The following is a 27,253-nucleotide window of genomic DNA, read 5'->3' as shown; positions in this document are numbered from 1 at the left end:
ACCCTTAGGTCCACAACCAAGAGTGGAGGGTCAAACGGAGACTCCTGGGCCAACTCTCAAACCAACACTTCACATAGCCTAACTCTGTGAGAAAGGATAAATAAGACATAATATACACATTTGACTTAATACTAGCCAGTATAGAAACAGGAAGAGTTTTGATACACGAGTGGATCTTGAAGATACTATGCTAAATGAAAAAAAGCCAGACACAAACAGACAGATATACGATTCCAACACTAAGCAAGATCTAGAACAGGCGCTCAGCTTCCAGATCCAGCCACCACATCTGCCTGCTGTCACACACATACCCCTCTCTCCCCATGTAACAGAGATGGACTCTTACCCCTCCACCCAAACCATAAGCCACAATGAGCTTTTCTTCCTATCAGTAGCCTTAGTCATACTGTTTGATCACAGCAACAGAGAAGTAACTACTACAGCCACCGTGTGCTGTGCACCCAACCCACGCCCTGACAAGCATTGCAATTCAAACAAGAGGACAGCTCTGTGTGCCTGGGACCTCCCACTGGAGAGGAAAGAACACCCTAGAAAGCAGTGGTGGCCCCCACCATCACTGGAAGCAGTCTGAGAAATTTTCCTTAAGAGACCTCCACTCGCCGGGTGGTGGTGGTGGTGGTGGCGGCGGCGGCGGCGGCGGCGGCGGCGGCGGCGGCGGCGGCAGCGCACGCCTTTAATCCCAGCACTCAGGAGGCAGAGCCAGGTGGATCTCTGTGAGTTCGAAGACAGCCTGGCCCGCAGAGTGAGTTCTAGGACAGCCAAGACTACAAAGAGAGGCCTTGTCTCAAAAGAGAGAAAGAGGGCTGGAGAGATGGCTCAGAGGTTAAGAGCACTGGCTGCTCTTCCAGAGATCCTGAGTTCAATTCCCAGCAACCACATGGTGGCTCACAACCATCTGTAATGAGATCTGGTGTTCTCTTCTGGCCTGCAGTCATACATGCTGTATACATAATAAATAAATAAATCTAAAGAGAGAGAGAGAGAGAGAGAGAAAGAGACCTCCAGTCATGTAAAACTGGATCTGTGGCTTTGCCACTGAAAAATTCAGGACAAGTCAGTACTGAACAGTGTTGAAGTTTACTAAAACATCAATTGTGCCTCTGTGTGTGTGTGTGTGTGTGTGTGTGTGTGTGTGTGTGTGTGTGAGATACACATGTATTATAATGTGTGTGTGAGTGTGGACACTTGCCTGCTGACTGTCGTCCACGGCTGACGGTACCACACAGCCAGGAAGGCAGTGGGTCGGGAGGAGAGACTTGAATTTGAAGCTCGGATTCACCATCTCCCTGCTGCATGTATTCTAATAAACCCGAGAGAGGACGCTTTTCACACAGAGCGAAGATTTTATCATGCGGCTGAGTTACTGCCGACCTCACAGCAATCTGGTGTGGGCAGGAGGTGGCACAATCAAAATCAAGATCCAGTAAAGATCTCTTCACAGGACTGTGGGCAGAGTTAAAAGAACCAAAGAGTGGGGAGAGGGGAGGCACCGGGCCACAGGAATGGAGGAGCAGGAGGGGAGAGCCGTCCACTCGACAGGGTCCTGAGCACACTCCTCCTCCCTCTGGTCCTCCTCCCTCTGGTCCTCCTCCCCCTGGTCCTCCTCCCCCTGGTCCTCCTCCCCTGGTCCTCCTCCCCTGTCCTCCCCCCTCTGGTCCTCCTCCCTCTGGTCCTCCTCCCCCTGGTCCTCCTCCCCCTGGTCCTCCTCCCCCTGGTCCTCCTCCCCCTGGTCCTCCTCCCCTGGTCCTCCTCCCCCTGGTCCTCCTCCCCTGGTCCTCCTCCCCTGTCTCCTCCCCCTGGTCCTCCTCCCCTGTCCTCCCTCTGCCCCCCCTCCCGGTCCTCCCTCTCTGGTCCTCCTCCCTCTGGTCCTCTTCCCTCTGATCTTCAGCTCCTGCCAGGACAAACTCACAGTGGAACCAAGCAGAGGTGGGGACTGGAGGCCAAGGCACGGAGCAGGAGGAGGGCTGTGGGGTGGCCAGCACACCCCTGCTGCTGGGAGCCCGCTGGAGACAGAGGGAGAGGGGGGGCTGTGGGGTGGCCAGCACACCCCTGCTGCTGGGAGCCTGCTGGGGACAGAGGAGATGGGGGGCTGTGGGTGGCAGCACACCCCTGCTGCTGGGAGCCTGCTGGGGACAGAGGGAGAGGGGAGGCTGTGAGGTGGCCAGCACACCCCTGCTGCTGGGAGCCCGCTGGGGAGGTTCCCAGGCAAATGGCTCCTACTCACACACCAGGCCCGGGGCACAATTCTGACTTTTCTGCTGCAATACGCATTTCTACACACCCTGATGCTTTGCTAATTACCTCGGCCAAACTAGATCAGGCAGTCTGTGATTCTTAAAGATCTACACGTTAGCTACTTTTCTGTTGTGATCGAATACAATGAGATAAAACACAAGATAAGTCTGCTTCTGAAGCAATGAGCTTATGTTGTTCACGGCAGGGAGGCCCAGCAGGGAGCGTGGTAGCCAGAGCAGAAAGCCGAGGCTCACACCTTCAGCTGCTAGTGTGAGACCCAGAGAGTGAACTGAAGAGAAGTTAGGCTTGGAACACTCTAAGTCCACCCCAGTGACGATCTTCCTCCAGTCAGATCAGCTCCTAAGACCATCCCCAGCCACCAACTGGGACAGGTGTCCCAAAGCGTGACACAATGGGTCACATCTCATTTAAACCACCACCGTCTACCACATGTCACAATTTCCGTCCACACCAATGCCCGCACACAGTAGGCACTCAATATGTATCCGTTAAGTTGTCTTCCGTTTATTATGTAAAGTGATAGCCTGGCTCAGTTGCTGTAAAAAGCCCCAGATTTACTGCCTTTTTTTTTTTTTTTTTTTTTTTTGTTACGTGCCAACTAGCGAAGACCACAAAGAGCTTGGGGGGGGGAACCGTAATAGGAGAAATGAATAAGTCGTTTCTAACAAGGCTGGTTTTATAGGCCTCACACCTCCTCCAGGCCAAGCAGGCTCGTTTTAGAGGCAAGATCTATTCTGGAAGCCGGGGGACGGGGGGAGGGCCCTAAGACAAAGGGGGGCTTTAGGCAGGAGTCAACCGCTGCCCCGCACAACAAGGGGGCGAACTTCCACTCACAGGACTCTTGGGTGTGGGTCCACATCCGCAGGAGTCCCCAAGGCCTTCATTAACCATGCCTTCTGTGAAACAGCACCATTTGTCAGAATCCAACACACCCGCTCCTGAGTGTCGGGGACATGAGGGGCAAAGCCAAGATACCTGTGCCTGCGGTTCCAGCGGGAAGGCCTGCTCCGCTCTCCCGGAAGGGGCCTGGCCTGGCCTCCTTGCACTCAGAAGTGACAGTTAATACTTCCTGCTACGGTCTAGGTGTGTCCCAAAAGTTCATGGGTCACGGCCCTGATTCCCTCATGTGGCGGTGTTGGGAAGGAGGGCCTTGTGCACGGTGCTTGGGCCGCAGGGGACTGAGAAGTCCAGGTGTGGATTAATCCGTCCCCTCCGCCAGAGCCTGGATGAGTTACCCAGCGTCACAGAGCAAGTCCGTCCCCCGTGTCCCACCCCTTCCACAGATATCGGTTACGTGTTACAGTTTGACAGTGGCAGGTGCCCCCACAGGCTCACCTTTGGACATTTGGTCCCCTGATGGAGGTGCTGTACTGAGGAGGTAGGCTCTTTAGGACCGCTGGGACCTCGATAACAGATGGAGACCCCTGGGAAAGGCCTCTCAGGTCGGACCTACCTCGGCGGCCGGTCCAGCCACGCTAGGAAAGGCTCATGCACACAAACACTCCCGACTACCACTGAGGAAGCCGGGCCTTCTCCGCCACGACGACCAAAATCCTCTGAGTCCATAACCCAAAATGAGTCCTTTTTCCTTAAGGGTTTCCTGTCAACTACTTTGTCCAGCAATGACTATGTAACCGACACCTGAGACTTCTGCTCTCCATCATGAGCTAAGACACCTCCTCTGCATCCCAAGTCTTGGGACACAGTCGGGTTCCACCATGTTCTATGCACCTGTCTTCTGCCTCCTGGCTTGGACTTCTCTGGAGCACTGCCCATAGGGCAGGGGACATCAGGGTCAGGCACGCTGGCCTGCCACCAACCAACTGTAAAGTCTTGTGAAACAGCGTGTGCTAGGCCTCTGTGTCTTCATTATCACTAGGTGGTCATTGTTATCTATGGTGTTTGTTTGTTTGCTTGGTTGGTTGGTGGGATTTGGGGACAAGGTCTCTCTACGTAGCCCTGGCTGTCCTGGAGCCTACTATGTAGCCTAGGCTGGTCCAGAACTCAGAGAGAGAGTACACCCAGTGCCGAGTAGAAGCTAATGGCACTCACTCTCTGACAACCCTGGAAGTAGGTGCTAAGGGCCACTTCATGCCCTGTAAGGAGCCCCTGGGGGTCCTGAGCACTGCTTTCCTTTTAAGTAATAATGCAAACATCTTTAAAAATAGAGTGGGGCTCAGGAGATGACTCCATCAGTAAGATGCTTGACACAGAAGAGTAAGGACTTGAGTTTAATCCCCGGGGACCAGAATAAAAGGCTGATACGGCAGACCAGGCCCGTAATCCCAGGAAGGGGTTGGGGAGGCAGAAGAGGTGCTCTCTGGAGCTCACGGGCCAACCCGTCAGGGTGACTCAAGCTCCAGAGTCCGTGAGATCCTGTCTCAAAAACAAAGACGGAGAGAACCGAGGAAACCACTCCATGTCCACCCCGGGCTCCAGGGCACACACATGCACACCACAAGTCCTTTTTATTAGCAAAATACTTGGCTAAGTGGGCCCTAGAAGCTGTTCTTTTATTTTTTCCAGAACAAAACTCTGGATTGAGCACACTGGGTCTAGAAGCACTAGCCTGACGCTTTTGTTCTACTGTTAATCCTGGAGTTGCCAAAGATGTGGTCATCTTCAAAAAAACAGCTGAATGCGGTGGCCCACACCTACAATCCAATTTGAAGGCTGAGGCAGGAGAATTGCTGCTGTTAGAGCCAGCCTGGTGGACAGAATGAGACCAGGGTTGGAAAACAAAACCTTCCCATCCTCCAACTCAAAACACAACACAATGCATTCAGGCATTCTGCATTTAAGCTGGATCTGAAGGTGCCCCTCACCCCACCCCTTGCTGTCTGTATCAGCGCAGGCTGCTGAAGCCACGCCAGAGCAAGAAGCATTCGAGAGACTGCAGAATTCCACTGCCGTGGAGACGTCCCTCCGGAGTCTGGACCTGGAACAGTCCAGAGACAGGCAGGACGCACGAGCCCCAGTGCGTTCCATGAAGCTCTCCGTCTGAGGCATCGGAGAACTAATAACAGCTTACTGGCAAGGAACGAGAAGCACACAAGGCTTCATCTTGGGACTTGAACCCTGTCCAGATTCTACGCAATAGCTGGCTGGCAGGGCTGCAGCTTGAGCGTGCTTGGTGGCTGCAGGCCGCTTAGTGAGACCTGAGTTTTGAAACCAGGGTTGGTAGCTTAACAAAATTTACGGGTGGTAGAAAAAGTCGCCCGGCCTCCAGGGAACAGAGTTCGGTCTCGCCTTTCTGACAGCGGCCCCTGGTGGCCGGCTTAGTAAAAAGTGTCGGCTCTCATGCTGAAAGCTTTGACCTCCCCTTATAAAGGTCGCTACAGGCAGCCTGCCATTCCAGGTAACAACTGGGGGCGACCAGGGAAGCAGAAAAAACTCAAACTGAGCCCAGGCTTTGAGCCACATTAAGTGATCGCTCTCTGTGTCTAAAAATAAAGAGTAAAGGTCCTAACTTCCAAAGGTCGGAAGACCAGCATGTGTCCTCAGCATCACATGTGTGCACCCAGGCTGTGTGAGGCTCTGGTCCCATCCCCAGTGCCACACATGTGCGTGAGCCACGCATACACCAGAAATAAATAGACCTGTGTGTGTTCACGTGACGTGTGCGCATCTGTGTGTGTGTGCACACCTCTGCATGGGCCTGTGGAGACCAGAGCACATCTGCTGTTCTCTTCCATCGCTCTTCCCTTGTGGTTTGGGAAAGTGACCCTGGAGTCAAGTGACTGCATAGACTGTCCAGCCAGCAGCCAACAGGGATCCCCGGTCTCTGCACCCCAGCACTGCCTGGCTTTTTATGCGGGTGCTGGGCATCCGCCTCACATTTATACACTACCCACTGGGCCATCTCCCCTGTCCCGAGGATCTGTATTCAAAGAGCCGAAGCCAGAGGGGCAGAGAAGACTTATTTACCCCAATTCTCTGCATAGTACTGTACAGTCTCCCAACTCCTGCATTCTGAATTTGGGAAATTTCACGGCAGCGTAAGCAATTGCTCCTCGTGGTAGAAACTCCCGGAAGATGCGGCTAACAGAGACCAGAAGCACCGTGAGCCGGCGTCTCTGGCGCCACAGAGTCACCGCACACAAGGATACAAAGAGGAGAATGACCAGAGGCTGACAGCTTCCGAGGCGGGGAGCCGAAGAGACAGAGGCCATCGGCTTCTCTTCTTCCTGCGGCACACTCTGTCCACCGCCACGAGAGAACAATCTGGAAACAATTGGCTGGGCAGCTGCTCTCATCAACAAACTGTTTATTGTGAGAGAGCGGCTGGGTCAAAGGCTAACCGTCAACCCGAAACTGAAAGCATACAGATTAAATTCAATACCGTCCTGGCCGAGGAAACGGGACGGGCACGGGGAGAATCGAGGCGAGAAACTCACACTCGGAGCTCGTTCTCAAAGGGCCAGAGTGGGGACAAACCCGTGTCCCTCAGCTCGCGGGCTGTCCCATGCTGTCACAGCTAGGTATTTACCGCTGCCTTCAGAGGGGCCTTCGAAGAGAGAAACAATTCCTCAGACATCAACTTCCATGTCCTCCACCAACCCCCGGGGTTACAACGGCCTCGGACCAGGCTCGGCAGCTTATGCACAGTGCACGGACAAGCAAGACAGCCTGCTTTAAATGTGTCTGAACGGAAGCGCGGAGACCACGGGCAGAAGTGTACTGCTAGGATGTCTAGGACGTCGCTGCGGCCTCACAGCTCCCCCTTCCAAACAGAGCTGGTATCTTTTTAGAAATATATACTGAAACATTCACAAGGAGAGCCGAACAATATCTGGGATTTGGTTTGAAATCGCACCACAGCAGGCGTGGGTGGGAACAGATGAAGTAAAACCGGCTGTATGTGGACAGCTGTGAAGGGGCGTCATGACTACAGAGGAGGTCGCTGGGTTCTACGTTTACTTCTGCGTACTTGAAATTCTCTATGAGACGTTTCCTTGCGCTTATGTGCACAGTTCAGCGGTTACTCAGAAAGAAGAAAAAACATTTCCTTGACTATAAGAAAGTACTGACCTCTCAAAACAAATATATGAGCTCCCCACAAGTACGGATGGACATGCACCATGGTGATGCCCGAGTGATCGCTGAGCCATGTCTGAGGCAGAGCTGTGAGAGTCTCTGGCGGGCACTGGAAAAGCAGAACGGATGCTCCACATCCCCAAGTCAGCCAGAACCAGACGCAGAATCAGAATCAGCAGATGGTATCCAACTAGATCTGGAAGTGTGGCTCAGAAATAGAGCAGGTGCCCAGCATGGGTGAGCCTCTGGGGTCACTTGCTACCAGCAGACACACACACATTATTTTATGGCAAACATGAACTTGCATCAGAGAGCACCTCCCCAGGGCTTCACTGCACTGTGGAACAAGGGACATGCAGGAAGGAAACCTAGGAGTATGAGTAACAGGGATCGAGTTTTACAAGAGAACACACACAGACTTTGAAAGCATAATTTTGTTTCTAGACTTGAGACTAGTCTAGACCACGCTGATAATGCTTACAGTATGGGTAAATTAATTTGAGAAATTAATGCTCAACATTAAAAAAAAACAGAAAGCAAAATATTCTTTAATTATGTTTAAATTAACTATGGATTGGTCTCTACTCAGGATTTGTTCCAGTATCAAAATGAAAGTGGCAATGATTACAGTGTTTTCGGAAATGATGCATTCACGGGAATTGCTTCACAAGTTTTTGTTTTGCTTTGTATCTTTGTTTGGGCGTTTTGTTTGTTTTTGCTGTTTTGTGTTTTGTTTTGTTTGTTTTTAAGTCTGGGACTGCTACTCAGTAGCAGGATGCTTGCTTAGCAATTGTACCACTGAGTTGGATTAAAGCAACACAGACACACATGTAAATCTGTGCACACGTGTGTATACATGTATGACTTATAGTCTAACTACTTTCCAATCCCCACAAAAACACCTCAAGGTACCAGAAAGGACACACAGGCCATCTTGCCTCTCATCCCTCCTGACAGAAAAAGAAGGCTTTAGAGTTTGGGTGGCTGTCTTTTACACAGCCATCTTCTGAGAAAAACACGGTGTGGACAATCTGCAGGGCTATACCCAGGCCCAACACTTCGGAAAGAAAATATTCCAAAGAAAAGAATCTTCAAAATTATAGACTTTTGACCTTTAGATATTTTATAGATCAAGGTTGCCAACAGAACACTCTAGTGAACTCATCTAGGCAGTTTTAGGCAAATGAGATTAAATAAGCCCCACAGCCTCTCCAAAAAATAACTACCATTTTAAAAATATGAAACCACTGTTTGGTTGCTTTCTTTTAAAAGTTATATTTGCTTATTTAGAGAAATTAAAAATGGGAAGAGGTAGCTGATTTAAACATTACATGATATACACATGTATGTCCAAACATGTTTTTACTTATTAGTTAGATTTTTTTATTTTTAAAAAACTGAGAAGGGAATCCATGATGCCAATATTTCACCTCTCTCTGATAAACATCATTCTGAGACACAGAAAAAATGAATCTTCTCAAGCTGTCTTTTCAATTACTACAGCTTCTAATTTTAATTTTCTAAACTCTCATTTGAATGTGGGAGGTGAGTTGATTGCACATTTTGAAAGTTTAAAGTGCAAAGAAACCTTTCAGTTTGCAATGCTGACGCTCGGCCACGCAGCCTTCTCCCGCCCTGACAGGGAGTCTGTCTGGCTTCACGCACACCTACGGCTGAAACGTCAACTTCAGAAACGCAACGGTCCTGGGCTAAAGCAAGCCTCCCCGTCACCGTGGCCTCTCTGCCCTGGCAAACACGCGCCAGAGACCGACACACACACACACACACACACACACACACACACACACACCACTCTCGTGTGTCACAGGGACACGTGTGGCCTCCCTGTGTGGCAGAGATCCCCGGATGTTCTAACCTACGTCTCCTCATGCTCGGGGTCAAGGGAGCAAACAGAGCTTCACAGGAGCATGCTCAGCTTCAGCAACCTTATTTCCACTACGGTTTTAGCTAAAGATGTACATACATATGGCTGACATAAAGAAATTAAACACCACGAACATACCAATTAGAACAGATCTTCTAGAGGCTGGGCTGTTCTCACTTATTAAAGCCATGTTTCTCGGGTGAGAAAATGGGGCTTAAGCTCTAGAACTGTCTCATGCGGGACACTGCCTCTCAGGATCAATAAGAGATGGCACTGTGGTCTCTAACTGCAGTATTTCCTCTCTTTTACTCATTTTCCTTGACATATTAAAATTGTATCTATTTAAAGTGGATGGAAGCTCTAATACTTCTTCCCCGATGACGTTACTAAACCAGAGCCTGAAAACCTTTTAAGAAAGGAAACTACTTTTACGAAACTGTCAAGAAAGGTGTCCCTGAGCAGGAGCCTGGGGAACGGTGCTAGAAACCGTCCGAAAACACTGCGCGCCCAGCCCACGCTGATCCCGGCAGCGGGACTGAGAAACTGAAGGTCTGTGCACAGCTCTCTCATCACTGTAAAGTCCCTGGTGGACAGACAGACAGACAGTCTAACCCTGGCGGAGTTCCCTCCTGATGGAGCCAGAGAAAGGTACCCTGAGGAGAACAAGTCAAACTGTGGCGTCCTGACCCTCCCTGCTCTGAGGAGAGCTGTGGAGACTAGCCCACCACCAGGCACAGCTCCAATGCTGGCCTGCCCGTTTTCAAATTCCTACATCCATGTTCGTCCAAGACACCAAGCACCACGCTCAGAGCCACGTCCCTAAATTATTAGCATTAACGGAAAGAACATACGACCTACCCCCTACCCCTCACCCTACCCTGCTCTGACGCACACAGCTGTCAAGCGGCTATCAGGCCCCAGACCCTCACATCCCTGCACTGACATGGAATGCCGTAGAGCCAGGCCAGGAGAAGCAGGTTTGGAGGCCTTGCCATTTACCACAGGTGCCCACCACCAGCCACCTCGAATCCAGGTCTCTCCTCTGCACCTGATCACAAGGCCCTCTGACGGTACCCCCAACCCAGAACCAGTGGCCTGATTCCCAGGGATGTATTTGTTGGACCTGAGAGCCAAATTTACTAGAGACAGCTTCAGTCGGCTTCCCAGGAGGTGAGGCCATAATCCATACCCGCTCACACATGGCAGCTATTAGGGAGCCGGTGTAGGAGACAGAAAGCATTTGCTCGTGGAGGATTTTTTATTCCAAATGAGCCTGCTTCCCATCCACAAATCTGTGACTGCATAAACGGTGGCTATAAATAGTCGAAGGGAACAGAGCTGCGCCTCCCTGCCACGGCGCAACCCTGAGCGGGCGACTCCGGAGCAGTGTGGGGGCCCCACCGCCCCCTCCAGGTCCCATGGCCAAAAACACAGCTCAGAAAAAACTGAAATCACACCAAAACTCGGTAAGGCTGGAAAGCGACGGCAGGCACGGGTGTCTCCATCTCCAAACGCATTTTCTCCCTGCCTGGGTGTCTGCCCGGCAGTGTGGACCCCACAGGCAGCTTCGGGAGACACGTGTAAGAACAAGATTCATACACAAAGACGGGTCACCCACTAGCTCCAAGGCCCCTCACAAAAACAACCTGTAAAAAGGAGGCTGAGGACAATACCCCGTGTATTATGCCTTTTGCATTGCGGTGTCAAAAGGAATCATGTCACTTTTACATGCGTATTGTATTTGATAACAGGAAGTCAGTCAAAACGAACAAGAAAGCGAGAGAGAGAAAGAGATTCCCAGTTTTGGTGCAGGGAGAAAGAAGAAAGGAGAGAAAGAGGTATATGAAAGCCCCTTGAAAACGTGCGTAGCTGTAAAAGCTTTTTAACGTTTGGCTTTAATCTGCCAGCTGCTCTGGGCTTGCGCTCTGTAAAGTCGCCGCCTCGGCCCGCAGCAGACGCACACATCACAGGCCGCTCGCTGCACCTGGGCCCTGACTTTCTCTCCGGTTTGGATCTCCCAAAAGTGTTTCTTTAACTGCATTTTAGAGAAATGCTGTAACTTTGTCTCTTAAAGATCCAGAGCTAGGCCGAAGGCAGTAGGCGGATTCCATGTCAAAACTATGCTAGAAATAATGGCAGGCAGAGTTTTTTTGTTTTCAGGTTTTTTTTTTAATGAAGAATTAGAATTTTAAAAGCAACAACACTAGGCACTTTGTGCTCCTCACACCTGGCTTACGGGCTGAGGCGGCTCGGAGGAGTGTACAGCGCTGTACAACACGAGGGCAGTGGGAATCCCCGGCACCCACATAAAAGGTGGGTGCAGTGATGAGCCAGTTCTCTAATACTGGGGATGGACCTTGCCCGTCAGCTCATCGAGCCGACGCGGCGATCGCCAGCTTCAGAGGGAGACTGTATTATTATTACTTAGAGAGGTGACTGGACTAAGATGTCACCATCCGTTCTGGCCTCCCCACGTGCCACCCAGGCTAGTGCATCCACACATGCACACACTCCCCCCAACACGCACACAATTTTGGTTTTAAATGTTAAAAAGAAAGAACCCGACTTTCGGGCTGAGGACACAGTTCAGTAGCACAGAGGAGAGGCCCTGGGTTTGATTCCCACCTAAGTAAATAAGCAAATGAAAGCTTGGGTCCCTCATCCCAAGGAAAGACACAGACCAACACAGATAGACACACACACATACACACACACACACACACACACACACACACGCATGCACACACACACACACACACACACACACACACGCACAAGCACACCTCATCCTGCCTATTGGGGATCCAGATGAGATCATGAGGCCTGTAAGAAGTCTCAATTAACCAAAAAGCGTGAGATAAAAAGTTATCGACTCTCCCAAACTGCCGCAGCCCAGCTCACCCGCTCACTGGCTTTCAATGTTTGCTGAATAAAGTGGACGGTGGGGGGAGAAGTGAGGGCCATGTGGAATGACTCAGTCTACATTCCCTCATAAAGCAACAAGACCAGAAAAGAATTTCCACTTCAGGATGGCTAGGTATCAAAACACCATGTTAAACACCTTACCTGAGAACAATCAAAAATGAATTTACAAGAAAGGATGCCCTGGGCAGAGGGGCCATGCTAGGGGCTGTTTGACACATCTACAAATATAAAAACTATTATGACCAACAACAGCTAATTGCCAACAATAGCTGGATTCTGAGGAAGGAAATAAACTTTCTTGGTACATAATTTCAGGATGAATCAAAATGAAATATTATAACCCATTTTTGTCTTGAAGCATGTACTGTTCACGCCACAATTCCCACACTGTCGGCATCACACACACACACACACAGCTCCCACACCATGGGCATCGCACACACACACACACACACACACACAGCTCCCACACTGCCGGCATCACACACACACACACACACACACACACACACACACACGCCGCTGTGACTTTGCCCGGTTACTTTAACAACAAACTCAGCTGTCACTTCTTGTTATGGTTACATCTTGATCCCAAGGGCCGAGTAACCAGACACCCCCTCAAAGGAGTCCCACCCAGAGTCTAGCTGGAGTCTACTTCCCAGGTCGCCTACACATCACTACCCCCAGCCCCAATGCACACCTAAAAGATCCCAAGATTCTTCATCTTGGGGGGGAAATGGGCGTGTGCTCCCTAGATCTGAGCAGGAAGCTGGGCTGGGGCAGATCTGCAAGCAGCCTGGGTTCCTGGGAGCATGGCAGCTGCCCTTGCTGGAGGAGGGGACGGCCCTCTTCTGCACCCTCCACTGACAGGTGACTGTGCAGCGGGGTGGGAGGTGGGGGCTGGCCCTGCAGACTACAGGGCACCTCTTCCCGTCACCTTCCTCAGACAGAGGCACTGGGGGAAATGGAAATAAGACAGCTATCACTGGAAAGGAACGGTGGGTTTGGCTTTTTTCTTTTAAATAATATTACATTTTTATCCAAATTAAATATTTACTTTTCCTGTACAACATCACAGAAACGGGTTCCTTCTCTGTCTTTTGCTTATAAAATCTGTGTCTCCCACAATCACACCCCACAGTGACACTGAATTCCTGCCAACTCCCTGTCCTCCGCTGGATGGGAGACTCACATGGAGGCCACCATGTAATGCTAGCCCATAATATACCCTCCATCAGCCATGCAGTCCGTCTGCCCGGCCCTTCCCTGGTCCCCTGTAGTGGGCACCACGTATGAGTTTATTCACAGAGAAGCAGTCCGGAGGGTTGTGGACCACCCCCGGCAGGGGCAGGGTACTAATTCTGACTAGCCCCAGCAACACCTTCCACTCCCACGGGTGAAAGCGCCTGAGAGGCCCCCACGCCCCATCGCTGGAGCCCGCTAACAAGCCTGGCAGTCACGTGACACTCCACTGACGATGCACTGGCAACACTACGTCTTCTAACGCCGCGGCTCTCAACCTTCCTGACGCTGCGACCCTTTAATCCGGCTCCTCGTACTGTGGGGACCCCTCCATCGTAACATTATTTCATTGCTACTTCATAACTGTAATTCTGCTACTGCTATGAACCATCATGCAAATGCCTGTGTTTTCCGATGGTCTTAGGTGACCCCTGTGAAAGGGTCACTCGACCTCCAAGTGGGTCACAAAGCCCTGCTCCACATAATTAAGAAATTACTTATCTAGAGATTGAGAACCTCTAAAGGTTCAGAACCACTGCTCTAAATAATTAAGAAAGATGTCCACGTGTCGGTGTCTACAGAAGATCCAAACACTCAAGTCCTAAGTACATGTGGGACGCTTCCAAAGTCTTATGACACACACTGACTTAGTTTTTTCTTTTTTTTTTTTTCTTTCTTTTTTTTTGGTTTTTCGAGACAGAGTTTCTCTGTGTAGCTTTGCGCCTTTTCCTGGAACTCACTTGGTAGCCCAGGCTGGCCTCGAACTCACAGAGATCCGCCTGGCTCTGCCGCCCAAGTGCTGGGATTAAAGACGTGTGCCACCACCGCCCAGCCTTTTTTCTTTGGTTTTTAATAGCCTGTTTGGCTCATCATAAAAGTAACATAGATCCATCGGAGACGATCTGAAAACTTTAAAGCATTATTAAAATTACCTTAAGCCAACTACCAGAATGTGTATGTATATATGTATGTATGCATGTATATATATATATGTACGTGTATATGTAGGTGCATGTATGTATGTTTATATAGGGGTGTGTGTGTGTGTGTGTGTTATATATAAATGTATGTGTGTCCCATGCTGGCTGCGGGACATCTCAGAGCACACTCGTCATGAACGCCGAGGGTCCACTGTTCTTTATACATCTCTTTCTATCACACAGAACCGTGGGGGGGAGGGGGCGGAGATCATAAATCTTCCGTGCTTCTTGCCGTCAAGAGCAGCGTCGGGGCTCCAAACTAAGTAAACACAGCTGCCTCGCAGTGAAGGTATTTAGATAATTTCTCTATTTATTTTGTTCATTCACGTCCCGTGCTAGAACAGGACTTAGTACCGAATAAATGCTGAATGAACGGATGAATTTTATGAACTGCGGCACTGAAATAATTTCTACAGACCCGAAAGAAAGTGCCACCAATATAAGAGAAAACGTCGAAATTACACTGTGTGACACTGAGATCGGGAGAATACATTCGATTTCTGAACTGCTTTATACCGGTAGAGGGGCTGTAGAGGAGGCAGCCTAGCTCAGCAGCGACACCATGTGGTGAGAGCGTGGATTCCCGTGAGCAGGGCACTTCACAGGAAGCAGGAAACTGAACTCTGCACAAACCCCTAACCCACGTCAGGCAGCGGTCCAAAAGATGGGAAATGCCAAGGTCCTCTTCCTGTGACTTAATCCAGGTGGGGCCGGTGAGATCTCGGTAGAGATGCAGGAAGGAAAACAAAACACAGCTCAACCCCATCCACAGCCCCTCTGGTCTCTATGTCGAGCCAACTGCACAGAGGTGAGATGTTTTAAAATGTCTCAGCCTCAGCATTGGGATGAAGAATCTTCTGGCTGCCCCAGAAAGGCCGTCTAATTCCGTTTTTATTTTCAAATGCATTTTCCTTATAATTGTTTGGAGAACTTTTGATCCAAGAAAACACAATACTTGATCAATACTGGGAAAGAAAAGCCTGACCTCTGACCTCAACCTCTATAGCATATTCAGGGCACTCCAGATTGTCGAGAAGCATCAAGCAACGGAATCGCACCACGACCACGCGTGTGTGCACTTAACATACAACAGAACTCAGCCAGAACCAAGCAGCTGGGAGGCAGAATCGGTCCAGAGATCTGACACCAAGTCCGTCAGGAAGACCGGACCGGGGACCGAATGAGAGGGGAGCGCTTCTGAACACTCTTCTTTCCAAGACTGTATGCAATCAGGTCCTCACTGGGGAGAGGTCTTGTGTGCTGTATACAGAGCAAATATTGGCTTTCGCTCTTTTCAAGCATTTCATCCCCGTGGTTTCTGAGTGGGTAAATTAATGTTTCTCCAGTCAATTACCAAAGAGGGGAACATACACCGGAGCTCCCACTGCCACTGGCTGCCATGGGACATTTTAAAGAGCCAAATTCACTGGGTGTGTATGCAATGTGTGAACGAGAACATGCATGTGTGTGCGCACGTGTAGAGGCCAGAGGTAGACATCAGAAGTCCTCTTCGTTTGTTGGCCACTTTATTTACTAAGGCAGGGTCTCTTGCTGAGCCTGGAGCTGGACAATCTGGCCTGTCTCCCAGTCAGCCTGCCCGGGAGGTCCTGTCTCCACTCCCCACAGGCTGCAATCACCGGCTGGGCTGCTCTACCTGCCCAGCTTTTTATGCGGGCTGGGGTGCCAACTCTGGACCACCTAGTGCTTGTGTATCAAGAGTTCGTCCAGGCTGGAGAGATGGCTCAGCAGTTACGAGCACTGGCTGCTCTTCCAGAGAACCTGGGCTCGACCCACAGTCAGGACTTGAAATCCACTCGACGCTGCCCCTCTGACCCCGGGCTAGGAGCCTCCAACACTCACACTCGACTTCATCTCCAGCTACAACCCTCGATGTTCTGGAAGGGAAGTACAGAAACGGCCTAAGAGGCTCAGTCGCACTCCACTAAAGGCAGAATAACCCCAGCCTGCGCGGCCCTGGCCACCTCCTCCACCGTGTGTGTCCTGGGGGCCGGAAGCTCCGAGAACTGGCCTTACTGGTGTTTTTATGCCGTAAGTCAGCGATGAGTTTTGCCCGGTGAACGGAAGAGAAAACAGTGAAAGGAGCTGGTGTGGGACGTCCTGAGATGAAGGCACAGACGGAAGTCACGTGACTAACGCCCAGGCATGCACATCAGAAACAGTGCAAACTGTAGAGCTTGGCTTGGTGGCACCTATCTGTGATGCCAGCACTCAGGATGCTGAGGCAGGGGGATCACGGCAAGTTTAAGGGTGGCCTCTGTTGCGTAGTGTGTTCCAGGCCAGTGTGGGATAGCGAAAACTTGTCCGAAATCAATAAATAAACTAGCTAGAAATTAGGTAATGAAAATGTAATAAAAGAATTTTTTTTAATGTGAAAGACCATCCTGTGTTGACGTTAATTTTTTAATTAAAAGCACTACCCTCAGTCTTCTTAGAGGAGGCACCGGGAACTTGTTAAGCACACCTGTTTTCCAGCCCATTCAACCTCTCAACAACCCAGTCACCACTGCGTTATCATGTAAACTGTGCGGCGTTCACGCAACTCTCCCAAATGCTTCCTCCTCCACCCTCACACAATCTTCAGGCTCCGCATCTGTTCCTGTGAGCCGGTATGCAGCAGCCACACCAGGTACAAACTCTGCTCTCCTCCACAAACTAAGCCTGCCCGGGGACAGAGGCCACCGTGAGAGAGGCCCCTCCCCGCCTCACAGTGGAACAGGTGGGTTTGGGGCATGGAGCCCCTGACCACACAGCTCTCCTGTGTGTTGACATCACTAACGCCACAGACTGGCCTGTTGGTGGCTGACATCAGGAAGAGCCCCACAAAACCATGTGTCACAGAGAATAAGAAACCGACAGCGTGTCACCGTGAAGGGATTAGTAAGAACACACACCTGGAGAACCTGGCAGCCTGCCCAAAACCCGGTATCCTTCATGGTCCAGCAGTGAGTGCAGGCATGAGGCAGACTCCCAAACACATTCCCAACATTTCCATTTTTACTTTCAGATGTGAAAGACAGACACGAAACGCAAAGCCTTCTTGCCACAAGAAAGCGGACATGGGCACACGGCACACAGAGGCTGTGATCTCCCCCCTCCAAGGCTTGCTGAGAAAACCCCCCGATCAGAACAACTGCTTTTGCTCCCGGCCGACTGCAGATTCCAAAACAGTTACCCATCAGCAGGCACGGGGGGCTGATTCCTGTGCTCCCTCCCACAGACACCAGACGCCAGAGTCTCCGTCACACAGAGCGGCACCGCATCTGCCGGTGGCCTGTGCGCATCCTCCAGAAGACTTGAAGCACCTGAGACGTTGCCAACGCTGTGAAGAGTTGTTACACTGCACTGCGTATTGTTCAGGTAACGTCAGGAAGAAGTCTGCAGGCGGGCAGGACCGGTGTTAGCTGTATACGTGTGTGTGATGTGTTTGTGCGGCTGTGTGTGTATGTGTATGCTGTATGTGTATGAGGTGCCATGTATGAATATGTCTGTGTGTGTTCATACAAGAAAGGGTGAGCAGCGCGACGGCACACACGTGGAAGTCAGAGGACAGCCTTGGGTGTTCCTCTTCAGCCCTCCCCACCCACCGTGCTGGAGACAGGGGCTCTCCCATTTATCTCCATGCAGGCCAGGCTCGCTGGCCTAGGAGCTTCGGGAGTCCCCCCCACCTCTGCTCATGGCACACAGGAGCACACCACCCACCCAGCTGCACACAGGCTCTTGGGAACTCCAACTCAGGTCCTCACACTTGCTCTTTACGCAGGGAGCCATCCTCCTGGCCCAGCACGGGATCGTGACATTTCTTTCAAATATCAAATCTACAGTTGGCTGCGTCCACAGACACAGAAGCACTGGTGTGGAGCAGCATCTACACTTTCGACAGGTGAGACAGAGGAGCTCCATGTAGTAGGACATTATTCTAAGGTGTGTTACTTTTGTTTATGTTGCATTTGTTTAACTCTGTGAAGCTGTGATACTGTGCCTGTCTAAAACACCTGATGGTCTAATAAAGCACCTAAATGACCAATAGCAAGGTAGGAGAAAGGATAGGCAGGGCTGGCAGGAAGAGAGAATAAATAGGAGGAGAAAACTGGGAAGAGAGATCAAAGAGGTAGCCAGAGAAGGAGGAGGACTCCAGGGGCCAGCCACCCAGCTACACGGCAGGCCACGGGGTAAGAGTAAGATACAGAAGTAAGAGAACGGGAAAAGCCCAGAGGCAAAAGGTAGATGGGATAAGTTAAGGAAAGCTGGCTAGAAACAAGCCAAGCTAAAGCCAGGCATTCATAATTAAGAAAAAGCCGGGCTGGAGAGATGGCTCAGAGGTTAAGAGCACTGACTGCTCTTCCAGAGGTCCTGAGTTCAATTCCCAGCAACCACATGGTGGCTCACAACCATCTGTAATGAGATCTGGCGCCCTCTTCTGTATACATAATAAATAAATAAATCTTAAAAAAAAAAAAGAAAAAGAAAAAGCCTCTGTGATTTTAATTGGGACTGGGTGGCAGGCCCCCCAAAAGAGCAAAAATAAACAATAATAGCTCCACTTCCCTATAAAAGGACCACAAACCAGACTTCACACCTCCTAACTCCACAGTCACTTCTACTTTCCTTACACACACACACACACACACTATACATCCAAATGAATAATATTAAAGATACTGGCATACTATTATTATGGTTTCCAAACCCAAAGTCAAAATAGAAATCAAGGCAGAAAATGGTCCCGACATTAAGGAGTCACGGTTTGGAGGTGAGACCACCGGAAGCACGAGAGTTCCCACTGAGCCCACACTCACCTCGGTGGCCAGCAGCAAGTACAGCGGCGTTAAGGCGGGAACCTGCCGGACATCACAGCTTAGGCCGAGGGTGGTCAGGATCTCCTTGAGGACTTCATGCCTTCTCATGTTGCTGGACTTCAGCACGTTAAAGTCTTCTTGGGTTTGCACCACTGAAGCGCTTGGAGGGAGCTCCAGGTACACCTGAGGAAAAGACAACCACAGGTAAACTGTGGACACCCGCGTCAGGGAAGCGGCTTCTGCACCAGGTCTGATGAAAATCTGAGCACGACTCTTCTCCCAGCGGCTCTGAGCCCGACCATCCGGAGGGGGACACCAAGAAACAAGAACACGAGGATTAGAGTGAGCCTCTTAAAATCATGGCTTCCCGGCTCCAAAGGCACAGTGGAACCCACCCCTGGGTGGTCACGGATTCTTTCCAGGACCTGACTTTCATCCTCAATCAACCGCAGGTCCTTGGGAAAATCACTCCACCTGGACTAAGACATTTGGAAACATAATTATGCTGAGAATCCAACCGATCACGTCACCGAACCTAGGGAGGCACGATGGGTCAGGCTGAAAACTTCCACTCTGCCTTGCAGTCAGCAGAGGAGAGAAGCATATTCTTCATGCCGAGACTGTTTTCAGGACTCTGGGGGGATAGAGTGGACTTCCCAGACAACAGAGAGGCCTGCCTGACGCCCCCTGCACCTGACTGGATTCTAAAACTGAGCTCTTCCTACATGCGGTCCAGGTGTTAAAGTGTGATTTAAGATATTTAGGATGCACCCTGGAAGCCACACGAAGATTATAAACACACAAACAAATCTCCAACAGCATCCCTGGCAGGATGAAGGACCACACTGGAACTTCTAGCTCCCGTGAAAGCGGATTTTAACTGCGTGTCGGAGTCTACAGGTGCCGGAACATTCGGCAATAGCAAGGCACCCCATGCCCAGTTTTATTTTGGTTCTCTCTACTGATTTTCCAACCGGAACACTGCAAGGCTACAACAGCATGGAGCCACCACTCAATCCTCACCGAAGCTGTGACCAGAGCAAACACATCGTCCAAAACGGGGCAAATGCTGAACTCTGGGGCCAATCTGAACAGCTGGAGGACAGTTGACCACAGGTGGGCCCGTCCCCCAGACAGAGGGACAGAGAAGAAAGGGGCGCCCTGTGAGGGTCCAATCCTAGTCAATGGCCCGCTTCACCCCTCGGAGCACATGGCTGCCCTCTGGGCTAACCTATTCAGGTGGCACCAATAAAACGAGCACCAGTTACGTCCCTCCAGGAGCTCAAGGAGCGAGCGAAGAGCAAGGCTGAGTGCACGCAGTCGCACTGGATGGTAAGGACACGGGAACTAGTGAGGGAAGTGTGCAAGCTGGTTTGCACACGAGGAGGGTGCACGCAGGAGGAGGGTGCACAGGGGAAGGGCTTCCATCAAGCTGCAGCAGGCCCCCAGGCCCAAGGAGGCCGCCGCCGTTAAAGCTGGGGAAATGCTTCACTCGCTGGGCTGTGGAGGCAGCTCAGAGGGCAATGCTTGCTTGGCATGCACGAGAGCCTGGGTGCTGCCCTTTCAACTGAGGAGAGGCCGAACAGCACACCTGATGCTGTCTGTGGACGTGGACCTGCAACCCTGACACAAGTCGCAGCCACTGGCTGGCAACGCTGACCGGTCTACACCCTTGACCTGGCCCCTTCTAAGCCAAGGCTTCTCAACGGGACCGAGAGCCTTACGTAAAAATGTCTCTGGCGACAAATGCAGAGACGGGTGGCTGGCGTCCAGTGGGCAGAGACCAGGAAGGCTGCTAAATGCCTGTCATCCACACGGACCACACCTCACCACAAAGACTGACCTGGCCCAAAACGTTCATGGGGCCGCAGCGGAGAAACTCTGCTATGAAGCGTCTTCCCTCGGCTAAGCCGGATAAGCAAATGAGATCTCTGCAAATCCAATTTCAAGCTGTACTTGGGCAACTTCGTGCCAACACCTGGATCCACTGGATAATCGAGTGTCCGCCTTAGCTCTTGGTTTAACATCTCCCCTCATGGTGGGTGTGCGCACCACCAGCCCCTCTCCTCATTACGGGGAGTGCAAAGGGAAGCCAGCAGCTCACTGGGCTGGGACGGCCCCACCCGGTGGGCAGCTGTGCGCTGCCCTGGCCTTCTCTTCCCGGGTCCCATCATTACTAGATTTACTACAGAGAGGGAGGCCATGACACGGAGCAGAGGACGAGGAGACTGGGCTGCGGCCGGTGATGGCAGTCACTGGTTGGTTCCAGTGAGGCAGGACAGCAGCGGGGCCGGAGGAGGAAACGGTGACCCTGCCACACAGGAGACTGGAAGTCATTTAGAACCCAAAGCGACATTCTAATCCCCTGACTCTGATTTATGAACCTGCATCATATTGCCCCCTTTTTTTTTCCTTCCTATGGTAACACACTACAGTATCGAATTTTATGATAGTATTGGGGTCGACTTAAATGGCGCAGCAGACAGATGGGCCGTGAACTCAGAGAAATGGGTTGCGACGTGCCGAATCAATTTTCTAGTGCAAGTCTGTGTACAGAAAAAAAACCTCTTCAAAACTGAAATATGGCTCCAGGAAGTGGGGTTTTCAAGCGGATTTTTTGAGAATGCGTGGTTACTATAGTGACCATATTTGCACAGGGGAAGAGAAGAGAGCATTTAACTAAGCCATGTGGTCCGCAGCCTCACAGGAAACCTGCTGACTCTGTGTGAACGTCTGAACCAGTGCCTTTTGAGCATTTCTGCCTGAGCATCAGCTTAACAAACAATGGGCTCCAGCACAAAGAAAGGAGAGTTGGGGAGCTGGGGCGCGTGCTGGCCATGTAAGTGTCAAGACCTGCGTTTGGAACCCACATAAAGCCGGAGTCAGCCTCTCTGATCCCCACTCCTATAGAGAGACAGAGACGGGACCATCCCTGGAAGCCTGTGGCCCAGACAGCCTGGCAAACACAGGAAGGAACAAGAGAATCTGTCACACAAGGTAGAAGCAAGGACCATGTCCACTGGTCACCACACAAGAACCATGACATGTGCATACCACAGAGAGACAGAGGCAGAACACACAGAGATTTGTTACGTCTGTATGAATATTTGTGGGTCTGTATTTGTGCACGCAGTGCCCGTGGAGACCAGAAGACAAGGCTAATCTCCCGGAACTGGAGTTACAGACAGCTGTGAGCTGCCATGCGGGTGCTGGGAATTGAACCTGGGACCTGTGGAAGAGCAGCCAGTGCTCTTAACCACTGAGCCATCTCTCAAGCCCTAAGTATTCGGGTTTTAAATGTTAACAAGTCATAAGGAAAGATCAGAGACTGTGAAGATCTGTCCAACACAAAGCATGCACATGACCAAGAGCATCATTTAACGTGACAGGTGCCGTTCTGGAGTCCCTCCTACCCTCTGGACCTCTCGAATTAAACAAGAACTTGATGACATTAACCAGGATGTGCTTTGAGGCAAGAAATAAATCATATTTTAGGAAGACAGCTACCAATAATGATTAAAATGAGGAAGAACTTTCTGGCTCGTCCTTGGTTAACCTGAAGGCTTGGCTAACCTTGCCACCTGCCTTAGTTCCTCAATCACATGCAATTTGGTTGATCGGGGTATTCACCAGAGCCCTCTGCTAAGCCTGCCTCACACCAGAAACTTCCACACACAGCAGAACTCAGCCAAGAGAACAACTAACCACTGGCATTGAATTTGTGAGTGCCTGTGTCTGGGGGGGGAGGGTATGGAGTGTGTGTGTGTGTGTGTGTGTGTGTGTGATGAGATGTGGGGTGTATGTGTATATGTGTATGTGTGTGTGTGGTGTGCGCGTGTAATATGTATGTGTGATGTGTGTGTGTAGTATGTATGTGGTGTGTGTGTGATGTGGTGTGTGTGTGGTGTGTGTGTAATATGTATGTGATGTGGTGTGTGTGTGGTGTGTGTGTAGTGTATATGTGGTGTGTGTGTGATGTGGTGTGTGTGTGTATGTGTGGGTCTGTGTGTGTGGTGTCTGGGTCTGTGCACGTACACAAGAACACATAAGCTTAAGGGTGGAGGTCGCAGGATGATCTCAGCTGCTTTCCCTCAGTGCTGCCCACCCACCGACCACAGAAGGAATAGGGACTGTCCCCAAGCCCCAGGATCCACCTGTCTCCACCTCCCCAGCACGTGGATTACAGACACACACCACCATGCCTGGCTCTTTCCTGTGGGTTCCGGGGAATCAGACTCGGGTCCTCGTGCACAATTTTAAGGCGCATACTTCACTGCTGAGCTGCTGTTCCCAGCTGGACTTGTCGGCGTCAAGCCTTAAAGAGCACCTTCTGTACCAAACACCCTAAAACATCGTATCATATCAACACCACCCCATACCTGGCAGAGAACGGCCTCCCCTCCTCGGCTTCCAAAAGGCACGTGCACAATCATCCTGTCCTTGTCCGGATTCTCTAGGTGGCCCTGGAGTTTGCCTGGGTGGAGGCCTTCCTCATAAACATAGCCGCTGCTCAGGACACTGAGCCGTACCTCACTCCCATCAGCCTTTGAGAAAACCAAGTTCTGGGCTGTGTTCCGTAGCATGTCCCTGCTTGTCACCTGAAATCCACCAAACGTGAAAGAGGAAGACAGGCCCAGCACCTTCCCCCCCTGAGAGAGATAGGCCATGAACTTCTGGTGTATGTCTTCAGGGATGGGTTCCCTGGTGGCAATAACCAAGAGCAGACAGTTGTCTGGCCATGGGTCCCTGAGGGCACTGTCTTCCAGCAGATGGTAGAGAGTGTAGCTGTCCGTGTCCACACAGTCGCTCAGGACAGACCGCACCTGCTGGAGCCGGCCCAGGGCTTCCTCGGAACTGGGGCCCACATACAGCAAGATATTGGGTGCCTTTCCCGAAACGTTGACTCTCCTCCCTCCCCTTTCAGGGCAGAGTTCATCCGCAGCACCCTCCACACCGCTGCTGTGATCATAGGGAAGTTCTGGAATGTCCTCTGCAGATGCAAACCTCACTGACTCGATGGTACTGTTCTCGAGTTCCAAGCACTCGTGGCAGCTGGACAGGTGGAGCTGATAGTGCTCAGCGGAGCTCTGCCCCGGGTCGCCATCCGCGGCAGGCTCGCACTCAGAGGCACAGCCCCTCCTCCGAAGGGAAGGGTCTTCACCAACCCTCGCGTCACCTTGGCCAGCATGCTCCATGATGCCCTGCACAGGCTCGGCCTCGAGGGAAGGTTCTGGGTTCAGCGGCAGGGCTTGGACTTGCTTGGTGGAGGCCTCGTCGACTTCCTTCAGCGCGGGGTCCTTTAAGTGAACTGCTAGAGCAGGGGTGGGAGAGATCATTAGTCAACTCTGCTGATCAGCAACCCCACAGACGACAGCGTGCCTCCTGTCCGCCCCAACCCCACGTGCGTGACGGTGGAGATCAAACCTGTCGGCTGAAACGGAAAGTAAACTAAGTCGTGGCGCTGGGAAGTCGCGACAGCCCTCTGAGGAACCACGGGGACACCCGTGCAAACGTCCTAAAGTCACTTACAGACAATCTTCTGGGCTATGAGTCCATTGTCCATCTGCAGCCTCTCCTCCATAAACGCAACCCCGAGCTTGCTGAAGTCGTCAACGCTTGCTTTAGCAATTAATTGGTAGGGATCCCCGGGTCGGCAAGCTAACGGCAAACAACAGTCCGACCATCTTACAACCTGAGGACAGAGCAGGCGAGGGAGAAAAGAGAAGCTGGAACTTTTCAGATCTACAGTGACCAGACACAACACTTTACCCTCCGGCTCCTGGGCACCATGTTACAGGCAGATAGGCCGCATCCAGCAAGTTACTAGATAGCACCTTTGATCAAGAGCAGAGGCTTGGGCTCAGGCATCCTCATCCCGATGTGATTGATTACAAAGCACTAACCACAGCTGTCATTTAATGTAACTGGACTTGTGCCAGATGTGGTGCCAGATGTGGTGATACAGGCCTCTCACACAACGGGCACCTAGGAGGCTGAGGGTCTCAAGTTCAAAGACAACATAAGCCACGTCCTCAAAAATCAAAGAAGAGAACTAGGAGATGGTTCCATGGTTAAGAGCACTGGCTGCTCTTCCAGAGGGCCTGGGTTCGGTTCCCCGCACTCACGTGGTGGCCCAGCTCTCTGTAACTCCAGTTCCAGGGAATCTACTGCCTTCGTGTGCCTCCATGGGTACCACGTGGGCACAGACACACGAGAGTAAAACACCCACACACGTAAGATTAAACGTAAAAAGTAAAATAAAAATAAGTGTGACTTGGGAGTAAACGAAGGTGACCCAAGTCTCAGCTGCTTTAGGGCACTGGGGGAGAAAGGGACATTGTGCGGACATGAAACCTAACTGCCCTTTTGTGACGGGCACAGGACAGGAGTCTCCTGAACACCCTGCAATGTGAGAAGGAAACCTGCCCACCAGCCATGTTCAAGTCCAGCCAGGGGCCAGCTGCAAAGATCCCCCTGAGAGCACATCAGTCCCCCCACTCCCAGAGGGCAGCGCCCTCCTGCTGCATTCCAGGAATGCAAACTGTCAAACACAGTGACCGGAGTCAGCACCGACAGTTCACCATCCCACCACTAGAGGGCGCGAGACACGTGAGGCGAGGAAACCGCCTTCCGGCTTCTTTGCCAAAGAGTTTCACAAAGGAGCCAACACAGTCTCTGAGGATTCCCAGTTCAGCCGAGGGACTCCGGAAGTCTCCAGCTCCACTCATGCCTCCCTGGCCCTGTGCAAGAGTCTGTCCCTCTCAAGCCCTCTTTGTAAAGTAGGAAAACGATGGCATCACCTCAGGTCTGTGGGGCAATGAGATTAAAGAGTGAATAATGCTGCAGGAGGCTGGAGAGTCACCCCAGGGGCACTGCCCGCTGTTCCTAAGGACCTGAGTTCAGTTCCCAGCACCCGCGGGTACAACCCCTCTTCTGGTCTGAATCACACACACATAAAAAAATGTAATAAAACCAATAATAATAATTTATAAAAGGAATAAAGCTTAGGCTAAAGTCCAAAGTAAAGTCAGAGGTACAGAATTCTGAATTCCAATTTCTACGTTGAAGGGATAAGATTTTAGAATAAATTTCCTACTGGAAAATCACAAAAAGAATACACTGCTGGGACTGGAGAGATGGCTCAGAGGTTAAGAGCACTGGCTGTTCTTCCAGAGGTCCCGAGTTCAATTCCCAGCAACCACATGTTGGCTCACAACCATCTGTAATGAGATCTGACACGCAGGCAGAACACTGTATAAAAAAAAATAAATCTTTTTAAAAAAAAAAAAAAAAAAGAATACACTGCTGAAATAACCAGGAATTCAAACACAGAAGACTGACAATGGATCCCCGTCTCAGACCATTACCCAAACTGGGGCAAAGACCTCAACTTGAAAGAAGAAAACAGTGCAAACTGTCAGAAGCCAGGATCAAATGACAGTTTCTCAGATATGACATTAGAAGTCTAGGCAACTTAAGAAAAAAAATAAAGAGGCTAGAGAGATGGCTCAGTGGTTAAGAGCACTGGCTGTTCTTCCAGAGGTCCTGAGTTCAATTCCCAGCACCCACATGGCCGCTCACAAATGTCTGTAACTCCAGTTCCTGGGGACCTTCACATCAATGCACATAAAATAAAATTAAAATAAATTATTTTTTTAAAAGATAAATGGAAGTACCAAGTTTACATCAACACAATGCTTTTTCGCACTCACAATCAACGGAGCACACTGATCAAGAGAGTGAAAAGGAAACACACAGAGACGGGGGATATTTACAAATCATACACCCAACTCCTACAACCCACGGTGAGAAAGTAAACAATGTACTTTCAAAGTGAACAAAGTGGAATTTGAATACATTTTTTCTCAAAAAATACAATATGCAAATGGTCAAGGAACAAAGTAAATGCAAACCAAACCGCAAGGGAAGATCACCTCTGTACCCTGGAGCTGGCTAGCATCAGAATACAGGCAAGAACGGGGAGGAAGAGGGAATTGTAAATCCAGAGCCAGCAGGAGGGCGTAGCAGTTAAGGCACTTGCCACCAACCCCGGTGATCTGAGTTCAATCCCCAGGACTCACATGTGGACA

The 27,253-nt window shown here is 50.9% G+C and overlaps 1 protein-coding gene across 3 annotated transcripts in view; it reads right to left on the bottom strand.

The window, feature by feature from the left end:
- Hlcs (holocarboxylase synthetase) overlaps nucleotides 1–27,253 on the bottom strand; it is a 176,208-nt gene that overhangs the window by 124,410 nt on the left and 24,545 nt on the right. For 2 of the 3 annotated variants that reach the window (XM_037209628.1, XM_028879971.2), the window contains 3 exons: nucleotides 24,693–24,855; nucleotides 23,543–24,474; nucleotides 19,164–19,346 (listed from right to left, as the gene is read on the bottom strand). In XM_037209628.1, the coding sequence (XP_037065523.1) occupies nucleotides 19,164–19,346; nucleotides 23,543–24,474; nucleotides 24,693–24,744 (1,167 nt within the window). In that variant the 5' untranslated portion in view covers nucleotides 24,745–24,855. The remainder of the gene's footprint in view (nucleotides 1–19,163; nucleotides 19,347–23,542; nucleotides 24,475–24,692; nucleotides 24,856–27,253) is intronic. The other variant, XM_037209627.1, reaches the window with a different exon arrangement.

Source organism: Peromyscus leucopus, chromosome 12 (genome assembly GCF_004664715.2).
Source record: "Peromyscus leucopus breed LL Stock chromosome 12, UCI_PerLeu_2.1, whole genome shotgun sequence".
In the NCBI taxonomy this organism is placed as follows: Eukaryota; Metazoa; Chordata; class Mammalia; order Rodentia; family Cricetidae; genus Peromyscus; species Peromyscus leucopus.
Note: the sequence above shows the minus strand (reverse complement) of the source record. Positions and strands in the feature narration are given on the sequence as shown.